Here is a 27910-nt window from a genome sequence, read left to right on the forward strand (position 1 = left end):
AAAGATGGGCAGGAGCGGGAAGTTAGAGGAGGTTCCTGTTGCCGAAGATGTTATTGGGGTCCACGTAGTTCTTGACGGACTTGAGCATCCCCATGCCGACATTGGAGACGGTCTCTCTCATCCACTCCTTCCGAAGTTTCCCCACTGAATGACAGGGGAGAGAAAATAAATAAATAAATAAATAAACTGAAGGAAGAGGACCGAGGGGGAGAAATAGAGGAATCGGCACGGCTGATTGCTCAGCAGGCTGCTGGGAGCCAATCAATCTTGTGAGAGTGAGTGAATAAACAGAGGGTGATAAATGCTTTTATTCAGAGAGGAGAAATGTTTTGCATGGCATGATTTATGGAGCTCAGCAGACTATCAAACTCATTAGGCTCTGTGTGTTCCCAGAGGAGGGGCCGGCTGGCGGCTGTAGCGGGCCGTCCCCGGCTCCCTCACTCTTTGAGCCACCACTCCCCTCCATCTCCCTCCAGAGTCACTGGAGCGTTTTCTCTGTGTGTGTTTCTGTCTCATTGTGCACACGAGCGCGCTCCTCCAGCTGACCCGCGAGGCTGTTGTGCTTGCTTGTCCTGAATGCTGCTCTGTGCCCTCTGACATTGGCCTGATCACCAACAGGGTGCCAAAGCCAACCGTGGAGCACCACACAATGGGCCACTGTCAGCGGGACTTTGGCTTTCAGCTGCTCTTCACCCTCCCTCCTCCTCCTCCTCCTCCTCCAAACCCCCCAACCTGAGGAGCGAGAGCGGCTGTGGCACGAAGCCTAGCGAGGGTGCCCATTGCTTCACCAGCTGTCCAGTCCGACATACTCCACAGCGTCTGTACCCGACAGGTTCTTAGCGGAGAGTCTAGAGCCAGCGAGAGGTCTGGTGACGGCGGAGGACGGGGAAAACCTCACTGGAGAGCCAAACTCTTGTTGAAGAACTTCAAATAATATTGGCTTCTACAAGCCAATAAAGCTGCAGAATTGTTTCAACCAAATGTGAACGCAGCCACGATCTGAACCATGAGGATCAACATTGAGGTTTCACATTTTCTATAGATGCTGAGGATTTAAATGCATAATTTCTTTAAAAAAAAAAGATGCTTTTGGCATTTTGCTTTTATTTGATATTAGGCAAGGAGAGTGACATCCAACAAAAATCCTGACCGAGCTAAGCGGGCAACTGCCCAGGGGCCCCAAAAGATCCAGACTCACCGCATGTCATTTAGTTTTTAGTAATTTAATTAATTGCACATTTGTTAAGGTATTTGAACCACTGAGGTATAATATCAACTGACATCGACTCTGCAGTATTAGCTTATTTTGTGGCCCTGTTATGTCCAGGGGCCCTGCGCTCACATGGTACATATTCCTAAATAAAGTGGTGTTTAATAAAATTACAACAGAGATACAGATGGCAAATTTTTTCTCAGGTCCCCCTAAGAGTCAAATTGATTTGACAATTAATCAAGAGAAAATAATAATAAATCAATTGTCAATTTAAAACAAAAATGCCAGTTTCTCAAATGTGAGGATTTGCTGCTTTTCTCAGTTTTGTATCATTGTACGTTGAATATATTTGGGTTTTAGTTTGGGCTCAATGTTTGTGCAAAGGGCCTTAATCAAAGAACTTCATGTTGGCTATATTAAGAAAGAAACTAAAGAAAATGCAATGACTGAAAGAAACTTTTGGCGGTCACATCAACTTAAAAGAAATGATATCTATATTCCAAAACTCAAGAAGATAAATCTGAGAACAGAGCAGCTTCGAACAGGTGCTGCTCGCTGAGTAAACACTTGAAACCAGCAGTGTAATCACTTGAGATAAGATATGGAAGCCTGAAAATAGGAAAGGTGTATGATGGGAGTGTTCACACGCCTTCCCTCTCTACATGCCTCTCTTTGCATCACTAGCGAGGGAGCTCCAGTGTTAATAGGCCATGTTGAGAGAGGGGGCTTGTGCGCCCTGTTATCAGAGTCCAGCCAGGAAAACCCAGATGGGGATCGGCAGTGAGGCTAGTGAGGCCCGTCTCCTGACAAAACAGGGCAGACAACAGGGTCACCAGGGACTCTGATACCACACGCACCTCCAGATGGTGACAGAGGGACCAATCAGCTGCTACCCAATAACTAAGAAAGTACCCTGCTCTCCACAACCTCCTCCTCTTCAGTCCTTCCTCCTTGCTCCACCTCCATCCCTCCCTCCTCTCAGGAAAAGGAGAGAAAACAGAAGGTGCTGGGACTGCATCATTGCCTCCATCACTGTGATAATTTACACATCTATCTTGTCATATTCTCTCTTTTTTGCTCGCTATTGCAATCAATCTCACCAGGCTCAGTCTGTGCAGCTGAGACATGCAAAGAAGTGCAGGTAGTTATTTCAGAAATGACAGATTTTTTGTGTCATATTTTTCTTGTGTGAAAAAGCACAGGGCGAAAGGTGAGAGGGGAACTTCACTAAATCAGGTCATTTTTCTATCCATTTTCTATCCGGTTGGCAGAGTTAGTGAGATTGGAGCTTTGCAGAGCCACAAGGTGAGGTGAAGATGCTGGGCACCCCGGGGTGGCCCTCATACAGAGGAGACTGTAGAGGCCAGGACTGAGCCTCAACCCCTCGACACGCTGCTCCCAATCCCCCCCAGACCTCTCTGACAAATGGGGGTCAGGACATGAAAGACGGGGTAAGGTAGCGGCCCTGCGCTCCTGCGATATGGCCGAGTCGGAGTATTGGCTGAGAGGCCGCGGTGCAGGGCTGATAGATGGATGATTCTCCTGGTGATGGATGTTCAACAACTCTTCACCGCTGCGACACTGGTGACCTAGTTAAAGAGGACATTTCTCCCGATGTTTTAGCTTTCAGAACCAGCAAAGAATCAAACATGTAACTGAGCTTTTTGCCTTTAAGTAAGTGTGATAAATCTCCACCTGAAGCTAAAAATGTCAGCGTTTTTGGGGATAGCAGTCAACACATGGTGCTGTTAGCTGAGTATTATGTCCGGCAGACAAACAGGTACAGCGCTCTACACGCCCAGATTCCTTTACCTACGCCCACGCAGCACAACACTGACCTGCTGTAAATACAGGGCCACAAAAATGTATATTTCCTGCGGTGCCCTCCCACCTCACCATCCTTGACTACATCTGTTTTGTTTGATACACAAAACCCAGTGAAACTAGCTCCATTTGTCAAACGCTGATTGTGGGCAGACAAACCGGCCTGTCTGCGCCCAGATAGCGAGCCCCACTGTTATTAATCACAATTACAGAGTGGGCCTCGCACGCGGGAGCTGCATCAATATCCCCTCCTCTCCCCCCTGTCACCTCCCCGTGCTGCTCAGGGTGGCTGGGCCACCGTTTGGAGGTCAGTATACAGCCGGCGATAACGGCGGCATCATTTACCCCAGCCCACCGCCTCCTTTTTATTAGCAATCTTTTAATTTTGAACCCGTCCCCGCCTTCAGGAAAAATTGTGATTTAATATCGCAGCTGATTCACTGCATACTGTTTTTGACAGGTGTGATGAATAGCCTGAAGTGATGTATGAAAACAGCGAGGCGGATGGCAATATAGATAAGGCAGCCATTTCGGTTAGCCCTGATGGGGCCCAGAGAGTTGTTTCACCGCCCTCTTCTGCTCACGTTTCATTTGGTCACTGCTGAAATGAACAAACAGCAGAGTCAGAGCCATCCATCTGAGCCGCAGGAAAATATTTTGGACATGTGAAGGAAGCAATGAAAGATCTCAGACCAAATGCACATTTATGGCACGACTGGCCGCCTGCTCGCTAGCATGGAAGAGCACACTGGGAGGGCTCACCATGCCCACTGCTCACTTCTCATAAATTATAATTTAGGAGACGGTGCAAACATCATGAATTATGTGCACCTGTTTAGTGCATGTTTGCAAAACCAAAAACAGACCCAGTGTTTTTGTATGAATTTTTCAGGTTGTAGTACCTCCATGGTGATGTGACAAGCTCCCTCCATTGGCAAGGATCTCTTCTCTGGCTGCATGCTGGGGAATGCAAACATAAAACCACAGTCAGTCATATTATATAATACTTTATATGGACATTCACTCTCTGAGGTGCTGGAGATTCAACGTATCATCACATCAGATGTAATTATGATCTATGAAAGGACTGGACCACGCCATCATGTCCTGATCGTACCTCCACTTGTTCATACACGTGTACTGGATCACTGAGTCCCCTGTAGTTGAAGGCAAAGTAAAAGTAGACACAGGCACCAGCGTCGTACGTCTGAGTCACCCTGTAAGAAAAGCAGGTAAGAATCATGTTTAAACAAACAGAAAAGACTCCTTAATGTTTCCCCTCCAGCTCTGAAAATCTCATTTACATGAACACAAAGAGCCGTGTTTTGTCGAGGCACTCCATTTTCATACAATAAATGTAAATTTTTTTCTTTCATAATTTGACGACAAAGTAAAGTGGGAGGTTTGGCTTTCCCCCAGTGAACCCCTGACCTCAATTCCATTCGCGGTTTCCAGAAAGCGATGGCAGCGTGGAAGCTCTGTCACCTTTAATAACATAACATTATCAGACTTTAAATGGCCACCAAATGCTTTTACTGGATCGTCGAAGCCACATTTGTACTGCAAGTAACAGGATGACTCAACTGACACTTTGATGCGGAAGCGAAAATTCGATCAGTTTGTTGTTTTACAAAGAACTGAATATCCTTACTGTTCATGAGGATAAAATGCTGCTTTAATTCACCCATCATGAACATAAAAAGTGTTTTGTTTAGAATAAATGCTCCTCCAGTTTGCATGCTCTCTCTCTCTGGCCTCGTGTCCCTGTGGAGGAGCAGGGTGCAGAGCCCTTGTTCATTTGACATGGCCCATCACCTGGCACACTGACTGTTCTAGAGGTTAAATGGACAAATCAATCATGTGACAGACTGCAGCCGGGGAAATGAATGGCTGCAGCATAATCAGGCTGAGGCCTAATCTGTCCGCAATCGGCGAGCAGAAGCCTGGTGCTCCTCCACCAGCCCGCCGTCTGTTTGTCAGATTGTCCGTCTGTCTGCCTGTGTGGCTCTTGCTAACTCACCAGGGGTCAGGGGGAAGGACTGGGTATGTGACCTCAATACTTTTTTGATACTGAACAAAATGTGTGTCGATGCCTGGTCAGGTTCTTCATTTTTTGATCAGTTGATTACGATGAACTGGTCACTGTAGTTTATTTTGAGTCAGTCTTACATACACCCTCCTGCACTGGAGCACCAAATGTGTATTAATCCGCTGCTGAAAGTAGTCTCCAACAAATGCACTATTTGCTCCTGTTTGAGTAAAGTTTCCAAAAATCGACAGCGCCCAGCTGGTTTATGAAGTTACGTAGCCTCTTTCAATAATGAAAGTACAAATTAGTGACTTGTTTTTAGAGATTTATGTATTAACTATTGGGACACAGACGCGGTGGGGAAGTAGGAAAGATGTTGTTGGTTTTGGTCTGTTCATGGGATTTGTTAAATACAATGTGACCCTTATCCTTTGTTATTTGAGAACTTTGGCTTCTTTTGTTGAAAGAAAAAATGTTTGTAGAATTTTTTTTTATGTTTCCCCTTTCCCCAAAACCACAAGAAAAAATTCCTCACAGAACTGCACCCATCCATCACTGGCACTTGATCTGGTGGGTGATCACATTTGAAATAACACCATAAAGCAGAGGATGCTGCATTCACTGTTTTGGTATTGGTACCGAAACTCAGTGCACTGTATCTGCACTTGTCTCTAAAGATTTTTAAATGACATCTAGCCCTAATCGGGGGATTGTGGGAGAGTTCTCTTCCATCAGCCTCAATTTGCATTAAAACTGAGATTACCTGCAAGTGGATAACGGTGAAAACTGCACTCCTTTGTCTTTACACTCTCGATTGATGCGTGCCTTTACATTCCGGCAAATGTCCAACACCCTGGAAATCAAATCAATGGTAGAATTAAAAAAAAAAAAAAACAGAATTGCAAAAATGACTTTGGAATTTCACAACAAAATAATCTAAACTGTGATATTTGTTATTTTTCATCATAATACTCATATGTATAGGGACCTTACAATAAACTGAATTAATTAGCAATGCAAAATTATTAAAATTCAGAAAAAGACACAAGGCCAGAAAAGAAGAGGAGGAGGACGAGGAGGAGGAGAGACTGACTAAGATGACGACCATTGTGGGAGAGGTTCCCACTGGTGTGGAAATGGCCGCCAGTCCTAAGCATGTGCAGCTGTGTGTGGAGGATGGGGAGGAGGATGGGTAATGAGCCAGGCACATATGCTCGCCTCAGTGCCTGATCTCTTGGTCTCTCCCGTCAGGCATGTTACACAACACGGTGCTGTGTGTGCTCCTGGTTGTCGTGTGTGTGAGAGAAAACGATGATGAAACCATGTAGAAAATGCAGAACACACCACATGTGGATGTGAGATGAATATGTGGCTCACAATGCACTCACACAGCCTCACACAGAACACACACAGGTAGGTCTCTCCTGGTGTGTGTGTGTGTGTGTGTGTGTGTGTGTGTGTCAGTAATGGCGTGTTTGTAGGCTGAGGAGGCAACGCTTCCGCCAACGCAGAGCCGGTTAATGGGGGGGAGAAGGCAGGCATGAAGGTGAATGTCAAAGACAGAGACAAAGAGAAATAAAAGAAAGGAGGGGAAACCGGAGCAGAAAGAAGAAAGAGGACTCTCTCAGGGCCGACTGTGTGGGAGGGGAGTAAAGAAAAATGTTAACAGCTATTTAAATTAACCGGTGAAGAGCCTACAGCTCATATCAGTGTATTTACCTGTCCCAAGGCACAGAGGTTTCAAAGGACTCCCCGATCACATAGTAGTCCATCCCCAAGTCCTGCTCAGAAGACAATATTAGCATTAGTAGGCTGATAGGTTAATGGTCATTCATTATATTTACATGCACACAAGAAACCAGGAGGAAATCAGGTTACACGGGTGACAACAGGTTTACATGTACAGTAGCAACCTGGTTACTGTACTGTACTGGTCAGAAATCAGATTTCCCCACTACCCCCAACCTCATTTTGGAACCATGGCTTACTGATTTTCCTTAGTTTTCTGCATTTTTTGTTTTGTTTTGTTGGCGCATTTGGATTGACAATGCAATGGGTGGACAGGCTTCGTAGTGAGAGTCCAGTTTTCCCCCGCAGTGCAAACATGTGAAATATGTGTGCAATGTGGGATATGAAGCAATTTTAAAACTCCAAAGTTTCTGTTTTCTTCATAACATTTAAGCTCACAGCAAATTGTCATATCTCAGATGAGTAAATCTGGTTGCTTAGATGGTTACATTTTATGAGAGAGGCCGGGTCTGTCTAACTTTCAAGGCATAATTTGTGTAGAAAGTTTTCCATTTTTCATGTTTGAAGTCTTTGTCGCACAAATGAGTAAATGTAAAACCCGATTAGCTGTATGTCCAAGAAATTGGCTTCCTCTAACGAAAGCATATTACTGCAGAAAGCCTGGAGTAACCATTTTATTTAAGTGCATATAAACTTGTTACTTGTTTATATGTTTCTGTGTGACGATAATAAAAGGCCTCTGGCAGAACTGACCTTAGACAACTCTCCATTGTCATTTTGACTGCAACCACTGTGCTCTCCTCATGCTGCAGATACCCAAGTGTTAGACACCCTGACAACAACTGTGACCAGATCAAATCAGAGACCTCCCGAGGTCACATTCTGCAGCCTTTCTGTGCTGCTCACTATCCTATCTGCTGTCAGACTGAATCCTCCCTGCCCCGCCCCACCTGCCCATCAGCTCAGGCAGAAAAATAGCCAGAGGAGTGACCCACCCGGAGGTAAGCGATGACGAAGGTCAACATGTAGCCCCTCTGCCCATTGTCCTCTCCAGCTGCCAGGCCCCTGGAAGCAGATAACAGGGTTAATATTTAACAGCTCTTTTCTTTTAGCTTTGTTGGTCAGACTGCTCCCCTCACAACAGCTGCCCGGGAGTCTGTCAATCCAACAATGTACAGATCAATGAAGCTATGCTCTGTGCATCGCCACAGGTCAGCCACACATCCATCACCTGCAGTGGGTAATCAAATTTTCATCTACCGCCCAAACTAATCAGGCCAAGCTCATTAGAAAATCACTATATTGATTTTCACCCTGCTTCCCGTTTCCCCAAAACCACAAGAAAATATTCCTCACGGAACCGCACCCATCCATCACTGGCACTTGATCTGATGGGTGATCACGATTTATTTGAAATAACGCCATAAAGCAGAGGATGCTGCATGTAACTGACACGTTTCTTATGATTTAATTGCTGGCTATTACCAGGGCAGTGCTCCAGCTACCTGCAAATCTGGGCACTGGGCCAAACAGTAACACTAACAGTAATATATAATCAATGAGCTTCACCCAGGAAGAAATCACTGAGATCGCCCAGAGAGCTGCATTGAAGATCCTTGGTTTGTCCCCTATTTAAACTTGTGCTGTAATGAGCTGTTGGTTTCTGACTAGCTGGTACTAAATTACATACACTTTTGCATCAATATTGTTGTATTTTAGGAAGTCTTTTTGTTGGCAAGTTTCCCCTAAAAAAAACTTCACTTATATTTGTGTGCACAGTTTTATATATATATATATATATATATATTTAATAATTTTGCAAGGCTCACTAATTTTTCTTTTTACTGACTTTCTAGTAAAAATGAACAAATTTGGTTTGAACCAACAGTCATCGATCAGCCACCCAGACTTTTCTGTCTCTGTGTACCCAAAAGCTGTTGTGTTGACCATATAATTTACAGTGAAGTAAAATCCTGTTGTGATAAAAACAGAAAATCGGAAAATGTTCTGGTAATAGGTAGGGTTGGGTATCAAGAACCAAAATTCCAAATTTCCAAGAACCGTGGATTCGATAAGATGTGTGCATTTCGATGCTGCTTATCAGTTCCTAACTATATAATATTTCAGTTGCGCTCCCGAGTGAGCGACAGTGAGCTTTTACAGACCATAAAAGTTGTATTTATCTGTCAGGAACTGCAACGCGGACCTAACCTCACGTGACTTGCAGTACGTCAATTTGCCTTTTATATAGAAGGTAAACAAATGATGTCTACAAATTGTTCTAATATATATTTTTCATAAATACGAGTCAAAGAGCACCCCTCCACCTCAGGTTCTTCCCCGGAGACCCCTTTTAGTACAGAAACTCCTTTCACTTTAGCAATGAAGGTTAAGATGAGTAAAGAGAAAGTGGATGATTTGTGGTAAAGGGGTTACATCCCTTTGATGTGTTTGAGTCTCCTCTGTTTAGGTATGCAAAATACATTATTGATGTCTGATTATTCACAGCAATATCCATTGACTTTAGGCTTCTTTGAAGCAGCTGAAAAATGTTAGAATCGGAATCAAGAGTCGATAAGAACCGTAATTGATAAAATTGATACCCAACCCTAATAATAGGATATAAAGAAAAGAATACAGGAAAATGCTAACTAGCGGCTAATTTAGTACATGTGTCCCTTAAAGTGAGTTGGAAAAAAAACAAAAAGCAGAACTGTTGCAATTGGTATCTTTAAAATCACAGTTTCAGATTCTTCTTGCTTTTTTGAAAAAAAAAAAAAAAAAAAACTCAAAATAAACAATTTCACTTAAAATAAAGAATGGACAGCATTCACATGCATAAACATGCACAGTTTTAAGTTTTAAACAATGAACACACTACTGGAACAATGTGTTGAGACATTTGAGTTCACAGTCACCTCAGAATCACCAACAAACAATAATTCTTGATCACTGGACAGCACAAAGCTTCATTTATGTTGGGATGAACTTGTCTATGAAACTATTGTTAGGGGTTTAAAAGAGGCTCAGGATAGAGAGAGCATCCCTCTCAGGATGACAGGTAACTGTTTCCACCAAAGTCCTCATTGATCCGTTTCATGATCAATCACAACAGCGAAGCACTCCGAGGCTGTGTCCTCTCGCCCTGTGCTGTCCTGAGGGGAGCTGTGCCCCACTATCACCGCACACACCACACCTACTTTAACATAAAAGCTGGCCTGACAGGAGGACGTCCACATGTGATCCATCAATCCACATCGAGACCAACTACTGAGTAGAAGGCCATGTCTGAAGTGTGTAACTGTGCTTCTCCATCCTTTTCACTGCTACTACATAATGGCTGGTTAAATAAAGTGACATCGGGGCCTCAGGCAGTTCCCCATCATGTTCAAAGTCACACCAAAGGTGCTTTGTCATTTCTGTGCTTTATGTGGCTGAGATCTGCAAATGATCTTTGTGACGTGCATTGCTCTAAGACAGGGAGAAGGACAGAAAACGACTACTTACCCAAATTTAGCAGCAATGTCATAAACTTGCTTCTCATGCTGCAGAACCTTCTCACGGCCTCCCTCAAACAGTAGGGTGGCCACACACAAGCGGTTGGGGTCGAACCCTTTGAACTGGTGATTAAAGAGGCGGATTTATCTTCCATGAAAAACACTTGGGGCAAGCAACTCGTGATGTTTGCTTCTAATTATTTTTTACCTTGGTGATGTAAAATGTCTTCAACCCGTCCACAAAGGATGTGAAAATTGAAGATACTTGAGGCTTCAGGGCATGACCTGTGAAAATATCAGATAAGAGTCAGCTCCATCTACTCACAAAAAAGTGGGCCTGAAAAAAATAATTTTTTTCACACATTAGTCATAGCCCTGCTTCTGCTTGCATCCTACAGTGCTCTGAGAGGGAAAGCGAGTCAGATTTATTTGGGGTTTCAAACAAAAGGAGGAAAAATAAATGGTAACATTTGAATAACTTTACAACTGGCCAGTGGCTGCAAGCGACAGCAACTATAAATCAGAGGGTTTCCGAAGGGAAGTGGGGTTGACACAGCGATATCCGTCTTCCTCACCCACACTTTTTGATTTATTCCTGATCGGACGCACAAAAGCGCCTGTGGACAAGCGAAAATGAGAGGCTGGGGCCAATGGGATGGTTATCAATCACAGCGGGGAAGTCACGGGTGATGTCGCCGAGACTTAACAGTTCATTTATTTCCCCCCATGCTCAAGTCTCTTCATCACTTAGTGTCCTAATTGTTTCCATTCCAAAATTTGATTGCAGGTCTTTAGGTCTCTTGCAGCCATCATACCCGTTAATTAAATACTCAACATCCAGAGAGAGAAAATTACACCTACATTGTGCATAATTTCACTTTAAACTCTCCCCTCTGTGGTTTGGTTGGGTTTTTTTTTCAACCCATGCTGCTACTTACTACAACGTTCTCATTTTTCATCTTGTGTATCAAGACAGGCAGTGCTAAATTGTACTTGTAGTCCCAATCTGAAAAAGACCTGTGAATACATCAACTCTCCTTACTCAACAGCCAACATGATTAAAAGTGAGGACAAGCCACTAATAAGCCCAAGAAGGTATCATAGAGCCATGAGTTTTAGTTATTACTGAAAAACCTGGTCGCTTCATCTTCCCTACTTAATGCTAAGAAGTGCCTACTCTGTGAAAAGTGGGAATATAGGGGAGATAATGAGATCCCTGGAGACTGGGGAACTTTACAGAGATCTCTGGCAATGCCAGATGCATTCCACTAGACCTTAAGAAACAACATCATAAAATTTCAATGTAACAACTACTTAATTTTGGCCAGGGTAATTTTTCATCTTGCTTCAATTCTTTGTCGGTCTGTGTGCAGCTATTCTGCTGCAGAAATGATAATCAATTTAACAATTCAGTGCTGTAGAAGGTAAAATCATCACATGCAGTACCATTGCCATTCATTGTTCTTCTCTCAGAGGTATACAGTGCATCAATGAAACACCAACCCACATATTGACAAAAAAATTGTGTGCGAAACAAATTTCAACTCAAAACAAATATGATTATTATCATGCTGCTGGTTAAAAGCCTGCCATGTGCCTCATGTAGCTCTGTGAACAAAGCCAACGGTTACACTGGGGCCTTACAGGAAAAAACATTCCCTGAAAATAAAAAACTGGTCAAATAAAGTCCTACTTGTACACTGAAGGTTCACCACTAAGCACTCAGAAAGCTTAAATAAGAGGGATGTTCACATACAAGAGATAATGACAGCAGTGATGTGTAATGCTGTAAATCTAGGCTAGCCTATATCGTGAATGATCAAACTAAACTTACCAAACTGAAACTGTTCATTATCCATGAGTCGTATAGATGCCGGGGCACACCTCTGAAAAATAAAGGTTGGTCTATATTAGTTTGTTTGAATCACAATTCATACAAAATGGCCAAAATAAAGCTTCTAAATGAGATCAGACCAAATTCCACCAATATTTATTATTGTCAACATTCACTGCAACTGGTTGAGCTTTGGCTTTAAGGCTTTTGGTCATTTGTTTTATGTCCAAAATGTCCAGTCTATAGACTTCAAGTCATTTCCTGTAGCTTGGTTGTAGCCAAAGAACAGCAATAGCGGAAGGTGAAAACTCCACTAAATGCATACATTTACTGTTTCAATATTAGGAATTAACCACAGAGTACTGATAAAGGACGAGTAGAACCAATGATGACGGACATGCCACAAAAATGATGGGCAATAGTTGGCCACAGAAGCTCAACAGCAGCTGACAAAAGACTGTGGGCTTTGTGTGTCAGAGCCTTTAGGTGACAGTGGTAAAAACACAAAGCACAAAGTTAAAGTAGAAGCCAAAATGAGAGTAGCACACAACAGTTGCTTTTGCACATTTAGGATGGTGTGAATACAAACTCAGCACTTTCTGCTGTGTCAGCAGTAAAGAATCTCAACATAAAGGTCTGATTAAAGGTTTTACTCGTTTTTGTTACGGGGGACAGCTTAGCTTGGACTAGTAAGGTTATAACGCAGAGTATACGTTTTTTGCTGCTTTTTGTCTGCGCATCAGCTTTAAATAAGTGAAGACCTGAAAGTGCTTATTGCATTATATTCAAAAAGTTTTTAGACTCAGCTTCATGTTGAGGCTGGCAGAGGAAGCAGTGACAAAGCGCAACATGTTTAAGGATAGATTGACATGTTACCTGTTTGGCAACCTCTCGAAGACAGGCAACTCCCTGCTCAAAATTAGGGAATACCACTGAGCCGTATTTCTGATACTCCGGCATGGGACGAATCTTCATCGTTACCTCAGTAACCACACCCAGGGTTCCTGTGGAATATCACAGCGAGAGATTTTGAGCAGAACAAAAATAAGTAAATCAGTTCCCACAATTTATATGACCTAACCCCCCCTTAGAGCGGAACTTAAGACTGTTTTACAGGGTTCTGGTACACGTCCCAAGGGTCCTTTGGGTGACCTTTGTCTCACATTTCACCTAGTAGATCTGGTTTTCTACCACACACTGGGGGACACCTAAGATTTATCAACTTAAGAGCATGAGGAAATAAAGCAGGGCTCTATCAAAGGCAGCGAGGCCAACAGCAGCAACACATATACAGGTATACTGAAACTTCTGGCTGCCCTTATGACCCTGAAAACTGTCAACCATTAGCTGCTGCTGCTGAAGGAGTCACATTGCATGTTTAAAAACCAGAGTCTAGTCTACGTTGCACAGCAAATATGTCTGGGAATAATACTTAAAAAAAGAACTGCTGTCATCCAAATATCTGAGTTCAGAGTAAACTGCAGGTACTCACAGGTAACCCCCAAAAAAGAGAGACTGTGTTGAAAATCATCTTCCAGCACCCACAGTTTCATAGGCTTTGACAATATTTGGACATCTTCCTGACTTTCGAGGGAAAAGTCTAAGATACAAGATTGTTCACTTAAACATTCACTTACTAAATAAGATCTCCCTCTCTTCTCTTCTTCAAGGAGTGACCAGAAAAACAGAAACCCCTGTAAAATCTGATGCAATCCAATGCAACAGTCCTGTAATAAACACTACCTTTGTGGAATATTTTATTGTTTCTGACACTGTCAACAGTTATTGGAAGTTAACTGGCTGCATAACGCATAATGAGGGCTGGAGACTGTGATCTGAGATTACACTGTATAATGAGTTAACACTGCACTACAGACATTTCATGTAGTGCTGAAATTATTTGTCGATTGACAGAAAAATAATTGCCAATTACCATTTTGATAATCTTTAATTGTTTAAATCATTTATCAAGCAGACTACCAAAGATTAGCTGGTTCCAGCACCTCAGATATGAGGACTTGTTTGTCTTTTGCTTTACATCGTTGCAAATTAAATATATTTTGGTTTTGGACCATTGGTCGAACAAAACAAGATTAGTCACAATGGCTTCTTGTATCTTATGATGGACATTTATGACTATTTTCTGACATTTAACTGATTCAACAATTAATCAATCAAATAGACAACAAATCATCGGTGTGAACCAAACCTATTACCACCCCCCCCCCCCCCCCGAGCCTGAATGTTCTGTGTTACTATAGACGATGTCCATTTAGAGATGTGCCTCTCCTGAACATAGCCTGTTCCATTAGGAGGCTTCCTCAGCCTGTTATGGCTGTTAATGAGCCCTCTAACGTGACACTACATGCCACACTCTGCTCCCTAGTGGCCCAGTGGAAAACATGTGACTCCATTAGGCCTCAGACAAGAAAGGCCCCTCCCTCCTGACAGTACAGGAGGAGCCACAGAGCAAGCGAGGAGGAGGAGTCAGAGAGAGAGAGAGAGAGAGAGAGAGAGAGAGAGAGAGAGAGAGAGAGAGAGAGAGAGAGAGAGAGAGAGAGAGAGCTAAGGAGGAGCTAGAGTGGAATGGAGTAAAGGAGGGTGAGTGAGTGAGGAGTAAAGGGAGGTAATAAGAACAGCAAGGTCAGAAAAACACTCTCTTGGGGACGAATGAAATGAAATGCTGGAGTGCAGTTTAAACCATTTTTACTGCAACCGTCTCTATTAAACTAAACTCATCTTACAGGATTAGTATTTGGGAAGAGGGACAATTTGCGAGGTCCCACTGCATCAAAGATTTCGGGACTTTAGCATCAATTGACTCTGTACATTAACTTGGCACTGGCTGATTTCACACACCTACATCACATCCTCCACAGTTGAGAGGAGTTCAAAAGATAAACGGATTATCATTGATTATTCCAATTATTCTTTACACTGGTTGAAGCAAGAGAAAAGAAAGTACTTTGCATTCAGGCTACTTCAAGGTCAGAGAGATAGAGCAACCCGGTTGTTGTGCAGTGAATGAGAAACTCGAGGTTTCACAGTAATTTCTGATAAAATGGATGCGCTCCACTTAACATACAGAGCATATTTGAGGGTTTTAGTGCGGTGCTTTGTTGTTGTTGTTGTTGTTGTGGCCTGCTGTCAGACTGCAGGATGCAGCTTCTAGGGTGAGGAGCTAGATAATTTTAATGAGACTGTGCTGTGGTATGACCTCTTAGTTCCAGTGTTCGGCCTCCCAGAAGTACATGTACTCCCAGAGACGTGTGGTCCTGTCCCATCTCTGTTACTGCCCCAAACCCCAGCAGCAAGCTCACCTTCAGATGTTTTACACTACATAACTATTAATCTTAGCATTAATTTATAAAGTTAAGTTAACACCCTGCACGGTAGCAGCAAAAACCATGTAAAGCATTTGTATAAAAGCGCTATATAAATGTAGCTATTTACCAAAAATAAATTGGGCCTTTTAAACCATTCAATCAGCTGTCATGGACTAGAGATACACACCCACAGTGCAATGTATGTTTTCTTATTTTGTACATGCCAAAAATGCTGTCCTTTAAGATTATACTCTTGAGTGTTCTGATATTAGACTGATCCAATCAAGTTTCATTTCTCAAACAATTATTTTCAGATTTTTAGGTTGAATCAAATTGCTGTTATCAAAGTTGTTGTTCACACTTCACACTGTTCACACACTGATTGTGAACAGTTTATACAGGTTTAGATTGACTAATCACAGAGGTTTATACTGTATAAGTCAAAGTTAACCTGCACAGCCAAGATGCAGCTTTTAAAAATGTGTATTTATGCAAATGTATTACTGGTAATTAGAAATGAATACCAAAATTCTAAATCTTAAAAAGCAGTTGTGCATGACTGACGCGCATTAATCGCTCAGACTGAAAACTGTTAACCATTATATCAACTAGAAATAATGCTTTCATAATGCTGAAACATGTTTAATTGTAAATCACATTCATTATATATATATATACATCTCTCTCTTTTTTTTTTTAACACATTTGATTTTGATCTTACATACTGCTGGTAGTCTTCATAATGAAATAATTTCTAAGAGTACAAATAGAGATTTCTGCAGTGATCCGAGTCCAGTCAGGGAGCAGATTGCTGAGCTTTGTAGGGCGAATATAAAGTTTCCATCCACAGCTGTTTAACATAGCGATGCCAAGAGTCTCTGAACCCCCTCATTATGTAGGGGGAACCTGGCATATGGCAGTATTCTCTGTGGGCATTCACAAGGACAGGGCACCGCAGATGGGGTGGGGAGGACACTTGCTGGTTTCTAACTAACACCCTCCAGATCACTTTTCCACCAAAGCTGGTTAATGTGTAAGAAGCCCAGAGCATGAGAACCGTCCTGATGTTAAGGTTTTATCACAAAGACTTGCAGACTTGCAGACATGCACACAAACCCACATTAACACACAAACTCACACATGTGCCCACATGCTCTGGTGTACTGAAGTCACATGAAAAAGGTAGCAAACCTTCTGAGCCCATGATGAGGTGGTGAATGTCCGGCCCCGTGGACATGCGTGGGCCCTGACAGCCCTTTTCAATCACCCCTTGTGGGGTCACCATCTTTACATGGACGACCTATTCAGTCAGAAAACAGCAACACAATAAACACTTTTTAGAAACAAAATGTGCAAACAGTAATATACTTTTCTTTCACAGAGTTACAAATGTGGCAAAAAATTATGATTTGGATATCGCCATGTGTGCCACATGTGTGAGCACATTTCAAAACTGACACTGTGACCATTGCATTGTTAGAGGTGAAGGTAAAGTCCACAAACCTTTTGCTAATAATTTCCTTTCTAATTACTGTGTGAGTAACTGCTGTGTCCTGACTGTCATCTGTTTCTGTTTGGAGCAAACATGAGCAGGAAGGTAAAGGGGAGAGCGTGTGACTCACCAGGTCCTCAATGTTGCCGTAGATGTTCTTCTTCATGCCTGACGCTCTGGTTGCTACCCAGCCCCCCAGGGAGCTGAACTCCATGGAGTCAGGCTCATGCCCTGTACAGTAGCCACTCTGATTGAGCTGTGAAAAAATGAAAGAAAATATGCATTTGTTGCTGCAATTAGAAGCAAGCTAAAAATGTTTGGAAAACATTGAGGTTGTAAACCCACAAGAATGTTTTAATAACAAGCAAAAAGAATGAGCAAGCAAAGGGGGAAAAAAATAATTGCAGCTCTGCTGCTGAATTTCACTGCTCTCGTTTTGCTGCAATGCTAAAACTCAGGCTTTATGGCATCATAGATTTTTTACAACGGCCTAAAATAAACCAAGTGGAAAGAGCTTGAAAAGACTAAAAGAGAGATCAGTGCATTATTTGGGTGGTGCCAAATTCCACTGCTTGACTGGATCACTGATGTTATGTATAAAATAATAGCTGTATTCTGCCATGTAACATGTTTCTGTCTTTTATGAACACTGGTAAAATTACAATTACAGAAACTGCACTCCTACATGTTTATGTAATCTGGGAGGTATACAGGCCATGTCTCAGACATTCTCAGAAGATTGCAGTCAGCTTCCATAGCCCCACCCAATCCACAAAATATTTGAGTGACTTCTTAGTTACTTGCCACGTCGCCGTAACAATGTGACAATGTACTTTGGGGTTGTTTTGGAGTGTGACCAAAAAAAAACTTTGAGCAACCAAGCAACCTTTATCAGATGCATCATCCCTACGGCTTTGAGGAGAATGTATAAGTCATCAGGAACCCACACATTCTCCTCATGGCAGCCCATCCCTAAGAGATTGCATCTTTAGGCAGAAAATTCAATAGTAATAGTAATAAGGACCTTAAAGTACAACAACAACAACCACCACCACCACCAAAAGCACAAGACGAGGGTTAAGTCAGGCCTTGTTTTATCACAGCACTCCCCTGGAAGGCAGTTTATAATGCAGACCCATCTGCTCCATCAAAATGGCCCAGTCTAAATGCAGAGGTGGAGTCTGCTTTAGATGCAGCTCACGCATTCCTCTACATCAAATGCCCACTCCTTCTCCATTTTTCTGAATTAGGTTGATGGTGCCATCTGCTCATGACCGCCGCCTCACTCTCTAATCTGTCCCCTTCAGCACTCTGCTCCCGTCTCAAACTCCTTTCTAAACACTGTTAGATCGACTGATCAAAGAGCACCAAGGTGACTGAGCATGGCAGCCTGCATGTGACCGGTCACACAGCTCGTCTGTTGGCACAACATTTTACAGTCATGTAAAGCTCTTTCAGTGGATGAATATGGATGGATGAGCAGTACTTACCAATCTCTCCAAATCCTGACCGACGATGCCAGCTTCCACGTGGGCAGTTAAGTTTTTCTCGTCAATCCACAGAATGCGGTTCTGTGAATGAAAAACAAGCAACATGACAGAGGAGGTCATAAAACATTCTGTATAAATGTTTTATGCCATACGGTATAAATACTCTCTAATGCTGTTTTTGTTTGTCTCAAATGAAAACACAACATCTTAATAAGAATGTTGTGTATCACCATGTCTGTCATCTGAACTCTAAACCTGCCTACATCTGTTATGTTGACTTGAAATATCTGCTTTCAGCAGCAGTCCATAGAGACAGTCCCTTGAAAGTTTACAATACTGGAAGTTGTTTTTTTTTACCAGCATGTCCTTCTAGCCTGACGGTCACATGTCTGAGGATAAATGTGTGCAGAGGGGCTTCAGGATGGAGACAATTTCCTCAAGGTTAAACTCAATTTAACATCTAATTCCAAATATATGCCTCTTATTTGGGCCGCTGGGCACATGGCCTACCCCTACCTTCAGGAGGTCATTTCACACCTGCCATCAATTATTCTCCTGAGGTAATAAACTTTATGTTCCAACCACACTGCTCCTTTCATGTGCTTCCATTGGAGCCACCTCACCTCTGACCCCTGACACAGAACACTGGTCACTGGTGTCCGTGGCACCAAACTCAATGACTGGTGGGCTCGCAGCATCCAGACAGCTTATATATCACCTCTACGTGAGCCTGGATCAAAGGGCTGTACTGTCCTGGCGACAATATTCACTATTTCATATCATATCCATATGAAACATCAACATGTCCATGGTGAGATGCGTCACATTTATCATCTTAAAAACAACATCTAAAAGAACACATATGCTAATTCTAACTATGGCTACAATTAATGCTTATTTTCATTAGTGAAAAATGTGCATCACAGTTTTTCAGGAAGCTGATCCGATGTCTTTAAATTATTTGTTTTACCCAACTAATAGTCTAAAATCCAAATGTATTCAATTTACATTAATATAAAAGAGAAAAAATTGCTCAATTTTTCAGTGTGGTGTTGATAAACGCTATTGTCCCATAATATTAGCAATAGCATGTCTTTTGAATTGGTGGAACATGTTAAGAGTGCTGAGTGATCACCGCCGCCAGTATAAGTTCCCTGTGCTATGCCTATCAAAAAAGGATGTTGCCAATAATGTACAATAGTCTTGCCCTTCAGACCATCATTCCTACCTCAATAACCAGATAAATAGTTACACCAAAACAATGTAATGTAACAGAAACCAATGCAATTTACTAGCTTTGAAAAACATATAATTCAATTGAAGTTAAGATGGTGTCAAAGTGTGCTGAATTACCTCTACGGTCATTTTAGAGGCTGCAGATTGTGATGGTTTTACACATTATGTTAATGGCATATTTCATGTTGTGTCAATTACCATTTACATACATGCAAACATTTAGAAACACTCTTTAATGTAAGCCAGCATTCCAGTCTCAGAAACTTGACATTTTAAGTTTCACAATGATAGTATTTATTCGACTGTACTGCATTTGATTTGGTTTCAGTTTTTCTCTTCTGACACTGTAAAGAAACATGTGTTTACGTACCATCTGTGAGGTATCCAGGGATACAATGGAGCGAGTTTCCTCTGGGGGGCACTCTAGGGCACTGGAGACACTGGTCCCTCCTGAGAGAGAAAAACGGTTACAACAGGAGTTACAGTAGAGAAGCCTTCAAATGGACCCTGTGACTATACTGGACACTTTCCTCGTTTTAAAACACAAATACACACACTCAGGAATCGAGGGCAAGGTATCAAACCTCAATAATTATTGAGTTCAGTCTGAAATGTGTCTGTAGCATTGAGTAGTGAAAGCTATCTAGTAGTGAAAGTTAGCATTGAATACTTTGTCAGGTCTTGTTTACATGTTCTTTCATCAGATAGTTCCTAGTTCCTGTAACCTTTTTTACCTACATTTCATTTCAGCACAATTTTTGTGGCTTCTTATGTTAAACACTGCTGTGTTTGATAAGTTTGGCTTGTTTGGTTTTGATAAAAAAAAATAAAACATGTTTATATTTCACAAAGAAAGGTATCAAAAAATAATTGGTAAAAGTAGCAAACTTGGGTATCGTATTAACACAAGTAACATTTTACAGAAATGTTTGTTTCAGTGCAAACACTTCTCTAAAATGACTGGAGGTTGAAGGATTTAATTGCATAAATGTGTCACTGACTTTTATTGATTGCATCATTCTCTAGAACTAAAGAAATAAAATTCTGCATCACGTCCACTGCACTGTCAGCAGTATTTTATGTACCAGGTTCATTCATAGATTATGTGGCTTCATTAATAAATAAATGAATTGGAATACATCCCAAAACATGGGAATAAATATAAAGTACATTGAATGTAAATACATATCTAGTGGCCTGTATATACAGTATGTGACAGCTAATTAAGCTGATTGGAGCCACTGATTTCATGACTCACCTCCATATGGCATCAAACAAACATTATGTTTGCACGCAAGTTCCACAATTTTCACTACATCATTGTGGCAATCTGTAAAGACACAGAATATCATTTTAGAAATTAGTGGCCATCATAAAGAAAATGTTTTCATTTACTCTCCTCTATTGCATTCATAAATTAAGTGGTCACATAATAACCAGAGTAGACGCATTGTAAAGGACATGAAATATGTCAGATAACACTATGTATATACAGGAGACAATAAATAAATGTATATGGCCTGAGCCATTAGAGCTTGGGGAGCGGCAGAGAGGCAGGGTGCATTTTGATTTGTCTGATAGTTGTGATTTGCCCGGGGCTTTCCTCGGGCGGAGTCAGACTTCATGAAGCTGCGCTCTCTGGGGTGGGATGTGCTGGATCAATATAAATGTGCTTTAGCCAATCATGGAGCTCACATCCATTCACACTGGAGTGGTGAGCGAGTGGGAAGAGTAGCAATACCCACCTACATGGATGTGCTTGACTGGCCTCAAGTGCTTTTAGAGGCAGTGAGAGAAGCCTGCATTCTAGTATATTTTGCCATCCAATTAGACACACAGCTTCTACCTACGGATTACTGTTCAACAAACTAAACCTCCACTTAAAAAACACAGCTTGACATGGAGGGACTTTTGAGGAAGGCAAATTACAGGTCAAAATATCTATTAGATACGAAGCAAATGAGAGTGTATTTGCAGGGTCGGTAAAATTAAAATTTGGTGCTGGTGTGGATGAAACGATGCCTACAGTTGCCTGGTGATTTGCTGCCCATTTGGGAGGCTGCTAATCAAGTTTCAACCATCAGTCAACACTCATTTGCATGATAAAATAGTGCCAGCCATAACAACAGAAAACCAATCTCGGAATCATAATTCATGGGTGTACTGTGCAGGGCCAGACCGTGGAGTATTGGGTGTCAACCGTCCTCCCCCTGACGCTTCCTATTAAGCCTCCACTCATACATATTAATATCCCTGCCTCTGCAGAGATTAACCCTTTAAATCACCTAAACCAGTAGGGGGATCAGTGAGGCTACGTGGGAGGAGAAAAACAGGCCGATAAAAACACAGAGATGACACAGCTTCTGAACTCACTTGGCCATACCACCATATCTGGAACACGACCAACTTTCCCTTCTCGCAGGGCGAAGATCTCGTGTAAGCAATGGCCTGGAAGAAAACACAGCAATGAGATGACACAAGCCCACGGAACATTTTAATATGACCATCACGAATAAAAACACTGTTGCTAAATTAAAAATCATGCTAAACAATCAGACAGACAGATTATATGCCGATTGTGGTTTACAAACACTGAAAGTGCCTTACCATGGGCGCGAAAAACCCGGTCCTCTGCGTCATGAGAGAAGGGAATACCTGTGGATTTCAGTTCCTCCACGAAGGCCTCATTAAGAGTGGGAGCCTGTACAGCACTGCTAGACAGAATGGGCTGGAACAAAACAAGCCATTGTGGTTTTGGTAACTGTGACTGTTCTCTTCTTTCCCATTCATTGAAGATGCAACCAATAAATATGAATTAAACTCACTGTTGCTGGAGTTTTATGCTGCAGGCTGGCTCCAAATGTGTTTTCAAACCAATCTTTCAGACCTGGGATGATCATACCACTTAGTCTATACCTGGATTGTGTAAAAGAAGACAGATAGTGTGAACAACCAATTTAAAAAAAAAAAAGAGTAAGTATTAGTGATTTCCAGTGGTGGCAGTAAAAGCTCTCAATTTAAAACATCTGAATGCTTGACTGGGCTTATTCATTCAGAAAACCAGGCCTGTGTCTAATAAGAATAGAGCGTAAGGTTTGAGTCCAATGAGGTTATTCGGCAAGCAGAGCAGCAGTGACAGTGCTGTCCATGTGATCGCCCTCGCCATCCCTTGCATAATTGAGCTACTGGCACAGCCTGGGCCAGCCCATCAGGGGACTGTGGTGTCCCTTTGTCCAAGAGACCATGAAGCACACTCTATAATGAAAATTTCAATTCAACTGTGCCCCAGCCACGGTTACTGTACGCCGGCCCAGGTAGCTTTACGGTCAAGAGGGCACAGAGCGATTTGTGGCAACTGCTTGCACAGGAGGAAACCATTTGCTGCGCAACATCCTGTTCTGCTCGACTCATTACTCAAAATACATCCTCATGCACACTGCGCCAGTTCTCAATCGGACATGCAGGGCTGTCTCTTCCAAAGTCATATGTCATGATTACCATAACAAGGCTCATCTATACCTCTGCTCTTGTAATTGGGAGACAGGGATAAAGGCACAGAAAGAGACATTCTCCCTGTTGTAAAATGAGGCCATATTCAGTGAGATTGAGGACAACTGGCTTTGTTTCTGGACACGCTCACACATTAAAACTAAATCTTTTTTCTCCAACAGTCAGTGAATAACTGTGTTTACCCACAACTCCCCAGACACACATCAGTAATTACTAACATAATATGTTACATTTTTTAACAGATTGGAAAGATTGGTCTCTGTTAACGAGCAACAGAGTTTGGGAAAGCTGAAAATCACAAACAGTGACCTTCTCAAATGACAATGCACAGTTCAAATGCCAACCACTAGGTGGCAGTAGCACTACATTGCTGTGAGTGTAGGAAGGGGGAGACAACTGATAGCAAAAGCTGGGTCTACAGTGTGGGCCGTGAAAATGATCAATGCATAACTCCAGCCTCAAGTCACCCAAACGTATGAATGCTGAAGCTAGACACAATGGCTGTGCCAAAACTAAATTAGAGGCTGTGAATGAGACCTAGTACTGACTGATTTCTCGAAATCATCAACAGATAAGCATAAACAATATATGGAGCAATATAAGCGCGGTGATGTGATATTATACAGTACCTTTTGCCTGTAAATTCTGCTTGACCTTTCTTATTGAAGAGGAATCTTGAATCGCTGTATCCCCAGCCGTTCCATTTCATAATCTCCTGCCTGTGGAAAAACAAATATTGGCAGAGGTTGAATCAACTCATACACCTTACACTGAAGTTAAGACATGACATTAAATATCATCAGAGCAAGTTAAATAAAACAAGTGTGAAGGTGATTCCTGGGGGGTATATTCTTAATTTGCCACCACAGTCCCTCTGGACTGGCACTAGCTTGGGCAATTTCACCAAGACAAAGAGGAATAGGGAAAGTCATTGCTGATAATATGACACTGAACCCAGACATATAGGATTTCACTGAGAGAAAATGTCAAAGTCTTCTTTATTCAGTCATTCAGAGCCTTTTGCATTAATTCAGGATGGGGCTGGCTATCAGTTGGCAAATTTACAATATGGGAAGGTCCACACAGGCACACCCACAATACTCCCTGAGTGACTACACAACGCTCTGCACACAGGCTCGCAAACCCACAGCTTATTGACATTGCAACGCAGAGGCAGAAGCGACACATTCATATAACATATCCACCAACAGAGAAAGCTAGCAGACTCTCCCTGTGCTGTCAGCCATTTCCCATCCAACAAATATTTTACATTCATGGCACCTGGTATCCATGGCTAGTTTCAATGCTGCTTTGTTTTTACGATTAGGTCCAAACATGTGTGCTGAACTAACAAGCTTCAGCTAATTATTTAGCACATGTCTCCACTTATATAGCACACAAGCACCAGCCATACTTTGTGTTCTTTGTTGTAGAATCACCATACATACAACCATATTGGAGTACTGCCATAGAACTAAAGATGTGGAATTTTTCAAAGAAATCATAAGCTCAAATAAAATATAACTTTATGTATTCCAAGGGAAATTGTTGTGCAGCAGTTGAAGTACAAAGTAGGAAAGAGTGCCAATACAGAGTGCAAGTATAAAAATATCAATAAACAGATATCCAAAAATACACAATGCCAAAAATATAAACTAGGTTAACAGTAAGGTTGCTTCTTGGCAAGTTGCATGTATATATGTACGAGAAGTGGCATATGGTTATGTATGTACAATACCAAATCTCAAGTATGTGGTGAATTCAAAATGTTCAATAATTATGCCCATGATATTGCACGTCATGTCCAATTATGTCCAGTAAATCAGAGAGTTGTAATGATTGCAATCCACAGAGACAGTAATCCAGAGAGTAATAAAGAGACCAAGTGTGCATAGCAGAACAGAAATGCTACTATGCCATTACTGTTGAGGTATACTCCATTATAATCACAACCAAAGATGATGCTTCATTGTCTGTGCTCCAATACTGTGCAGAGCTCGTGTGTACTTACACTTTGCAGAAACACAGCTCACCACTCACAGAGCAACCATAACTCATGTGTCACTTGGGATGGGATGCTAACACAGTGGAGAAAAAGCCATAATTAAGATTAATACCTGCCAAAATTGAGTTTCCTATAAATCATGAGTGAGAGTAGAAATGAGAGTGACACACTGAGTCATACTCTAATGAATCCTCATGCCACCATTGATATGCTGTCATAGCTGCTGAACATACTGAATAAAAATGTATCAATAAGTGTGGCAAGTGTGTGGCAGGGTCAGTGAGTACACAGTGCTTTTACAGACGATTCAGGCCATCACTTTTTAAAGCCATAGGTAACAGTAGGTTTTAGTGATCTTTTTTGATAAACTGAGCTTTTTCCTGCCTGCGTGCATCTTGACACTGTCTGTCCTGGAAGAGGGATCCCTCCTCCATTTCTCTCCCCTTAAAGGTTTTTCCTTATCCAAATGGAGGGTCTAAGGACAGAGGATGTCATATGCTGTGCAGATAGTGAAGCTCTTTGAGGCAAATTTGTGATTTGTAATTTTGGGCTATATAAAATTGACATGACTTAACTAGACCTACACTATATTGGATATAAGAAAAAGGAAAGATAATTTGCGATGAAAGAAATCTATGTGTGAATGATGTTGGAGCAGCTTGAAATCCTCAACTAAAATTGCTAATTCTATCAATGTCAATACACTGGATTAGTAACTGGATTATTTTGTATATTGTAAGATAAAATTGCATGACATTGTGCATTTGACACTATTTTGCATGTGGAATGATGTTTCTACATTATAATGATGCTTCTTTGGACAGAAAAAACAAGTTGTGGATAATGTCAGTCAGTCTTAGACTATGAGCTAATATGAGGTTATGGGATAAGTGGAGGTACACATTTAATTAAATGGGCATATGTACGACCACACAGGGCAAATATTAGAAATATCTCTCAGTATAATGCAATATGATTCAACAGCACCTTAAACATTACCAAAATGAATCAACACCTCTATAAAACAGTTTCAACAGGATTCATGGCAGGGCTGTTGTATTAGACTGCATTAGTTTTAGCTAGGTTTAGCTAGGGTTGCAGTGGCTGACGCATGCTTTTAATTCAAATGTTGTTAATACTGGAATCCAACAAAACCTGCAAATCAGGATGTTTGCATGAAACCACTTAACTAATCATACAAGAAAGGTAGTGGTGAGAACGTCTGCAAAATTGAGGAAGTCTCTCAGTACTTCTCCAAACAAGCAGTGACTATTTGTTATCTTATTATTATAGCATGGTATGTGGTTAATCAAAATTATACAAAAGGCAGGGACTTTACCACACTGTTGGATTTCCCCTGTTCCTGTTAGATAATTTTTTCCTTTTTAATGCCCTATACTGATGTCCGTTGTACTTTTCTGTAACTATCAAACTTCATACACTGTAGACACTAAAAACCCAGACTCAAGCTCAGCATAACAAGCAGCAGCAAGACATAACATTTTATCATATCACCACTGTGTCATATTGACCAGAACAGGACATGATGAGTTTCACAAGGCCAAATACTGATAGTTTTTATCTCAGACTGACACTAGATGTCAGCACAGTGTGGTGGTGTTTCCTCAAAAGGAACCGAGCTGCCAATAGGTTGAAAGTCAGGCCACCACTTGCTCTAGCCAATCAGATCAACAGAGAAGTTCCACTGTCGCCTCCGTCTGTTGTTACAAATTACATTACTAAATTTTGTCCCATATATAAAAATCCAGCTAAGAAAAACCATAAACATCTAGGACCAGATCTCACGGAGTCCCCTACCTACATGTTGACATGGTAATCAAATAAGAAGTGCCTGTATCAGCTGAAATAAACCACACAACTCATGTACAGTTACTGACAAAGCTGACGAATCAAATAGTACATAACGGTTACAGTATCAGGTACAGTAACGGCTGTTCGACAACCGGTACTTAAAAATGTCGCCCATTCGATTCAACCTTGTTATGTGAGGCGTCAGAAAATGCCAGAACATTAGCCATAACGTGAACACTTCTCTTAAGCTTCTACAACCTCATTGACACCAGTAAAATTGTCATGTGACAAAATAAAATCTATTATAAAGTTACAGAAGAATCTGCAGCTGACCAACTTTGAGAAAGTCGACGACACAAACACTAAACTCCTGAGAATAAACCTAGCGTTAACCGCACCCACTCCGTAGGAAATGCCAAGTAACGTTAGCTAGCAGGCTAATTAAAACAGCTTTAGCCATGTTTCCCTACGTTATTGGTGCATAGAACAGAGAGGGAAGCCAGTATATCAGTGAATGTCACCCTATTGGTTCTTACTGAGATGTTAGTCCACTGATGTATGACTTAAAAACTAGCTAAAGCCAAAGAGGATGGACCCTTGTCCACCGCTCCATCACAGCCTTGTACCTCCTCCTCGGCACCGTCTTCCCCTCACTGGAGACGTCTGTCTTGCTCTCCTGGGCTTTGCACTCCGCTGCTAGGATGTTCGAGTCACCCTCCACCGGTCTCTGTAAATGCCCGGCAATTACACTCAATCTTTGCTGTGCAATCCGTTGCCTGTCGGAGCTGCCGCCGCCGATGCTGTTGGACGCCATGCTGCTTCCGTGTTTGTGAAGGGAGGGAGCGGATCCATGAGCGAGCGGCTGTCAGAGGTCAGCACAGGGAAAGTGCGCT

At 41.9% G+C, this 27910-nt stretch overlaps 1 protein-coding gene across 1 annotated transcript; it reads right to left on the reverse strand.

Moving 5' to 3' along the window:
- agps (alkylglycerone phosphate synthase) lies at positions 1-27846 on the reverse strand. The gene is made up of 20 exons (XM_070914954.1): positions 27644-27846; positions 23830-23919; positions 22516-22606; positions 22298-22418; positions 22064-22138; positions 20949-21020; positions 20061-20140; positions 18455-18535; positions 17095-17220; positions 16664-16772; positions 13023-13150; positions 12147-12198; positions 10521-10597; positions 10323-10435; positions 7811-7880; positions 6786-6847; positions 5830-5919; positions 4155-4254; positions 3940-3997; positions 1-144 (listed from the first exon to the last, which is right to left on the reverse strand). The coding sequence occupies exons 1-20, from the start codon at positions 27829-27831 to the stop codon at positions 23-25; spliced, it is 1905 nt and encodes a 634-aa protein (XP_070771055.1). The 5' UTR covers positions 27832-27846; the 3' UTR covers positions 1-22.
- Between the last annotated feature and the right edge of the window lie 64 nt (positions 27847-27910).

Source organism: Enoplosus armatus, chromosome 11, assembly GCF_043641665.1.
Source record: "Enoplosus armatus isolate fEnoArm2 chromosome 11, fEnoArm2.hap1, whole genome shotgun sequence".
NCBI lineage: Eukaryota > Metazoa > Chordata > Actinopteri > Centrarchiformes > Enoplosidae > Enoplosus > Enoplosus armatus.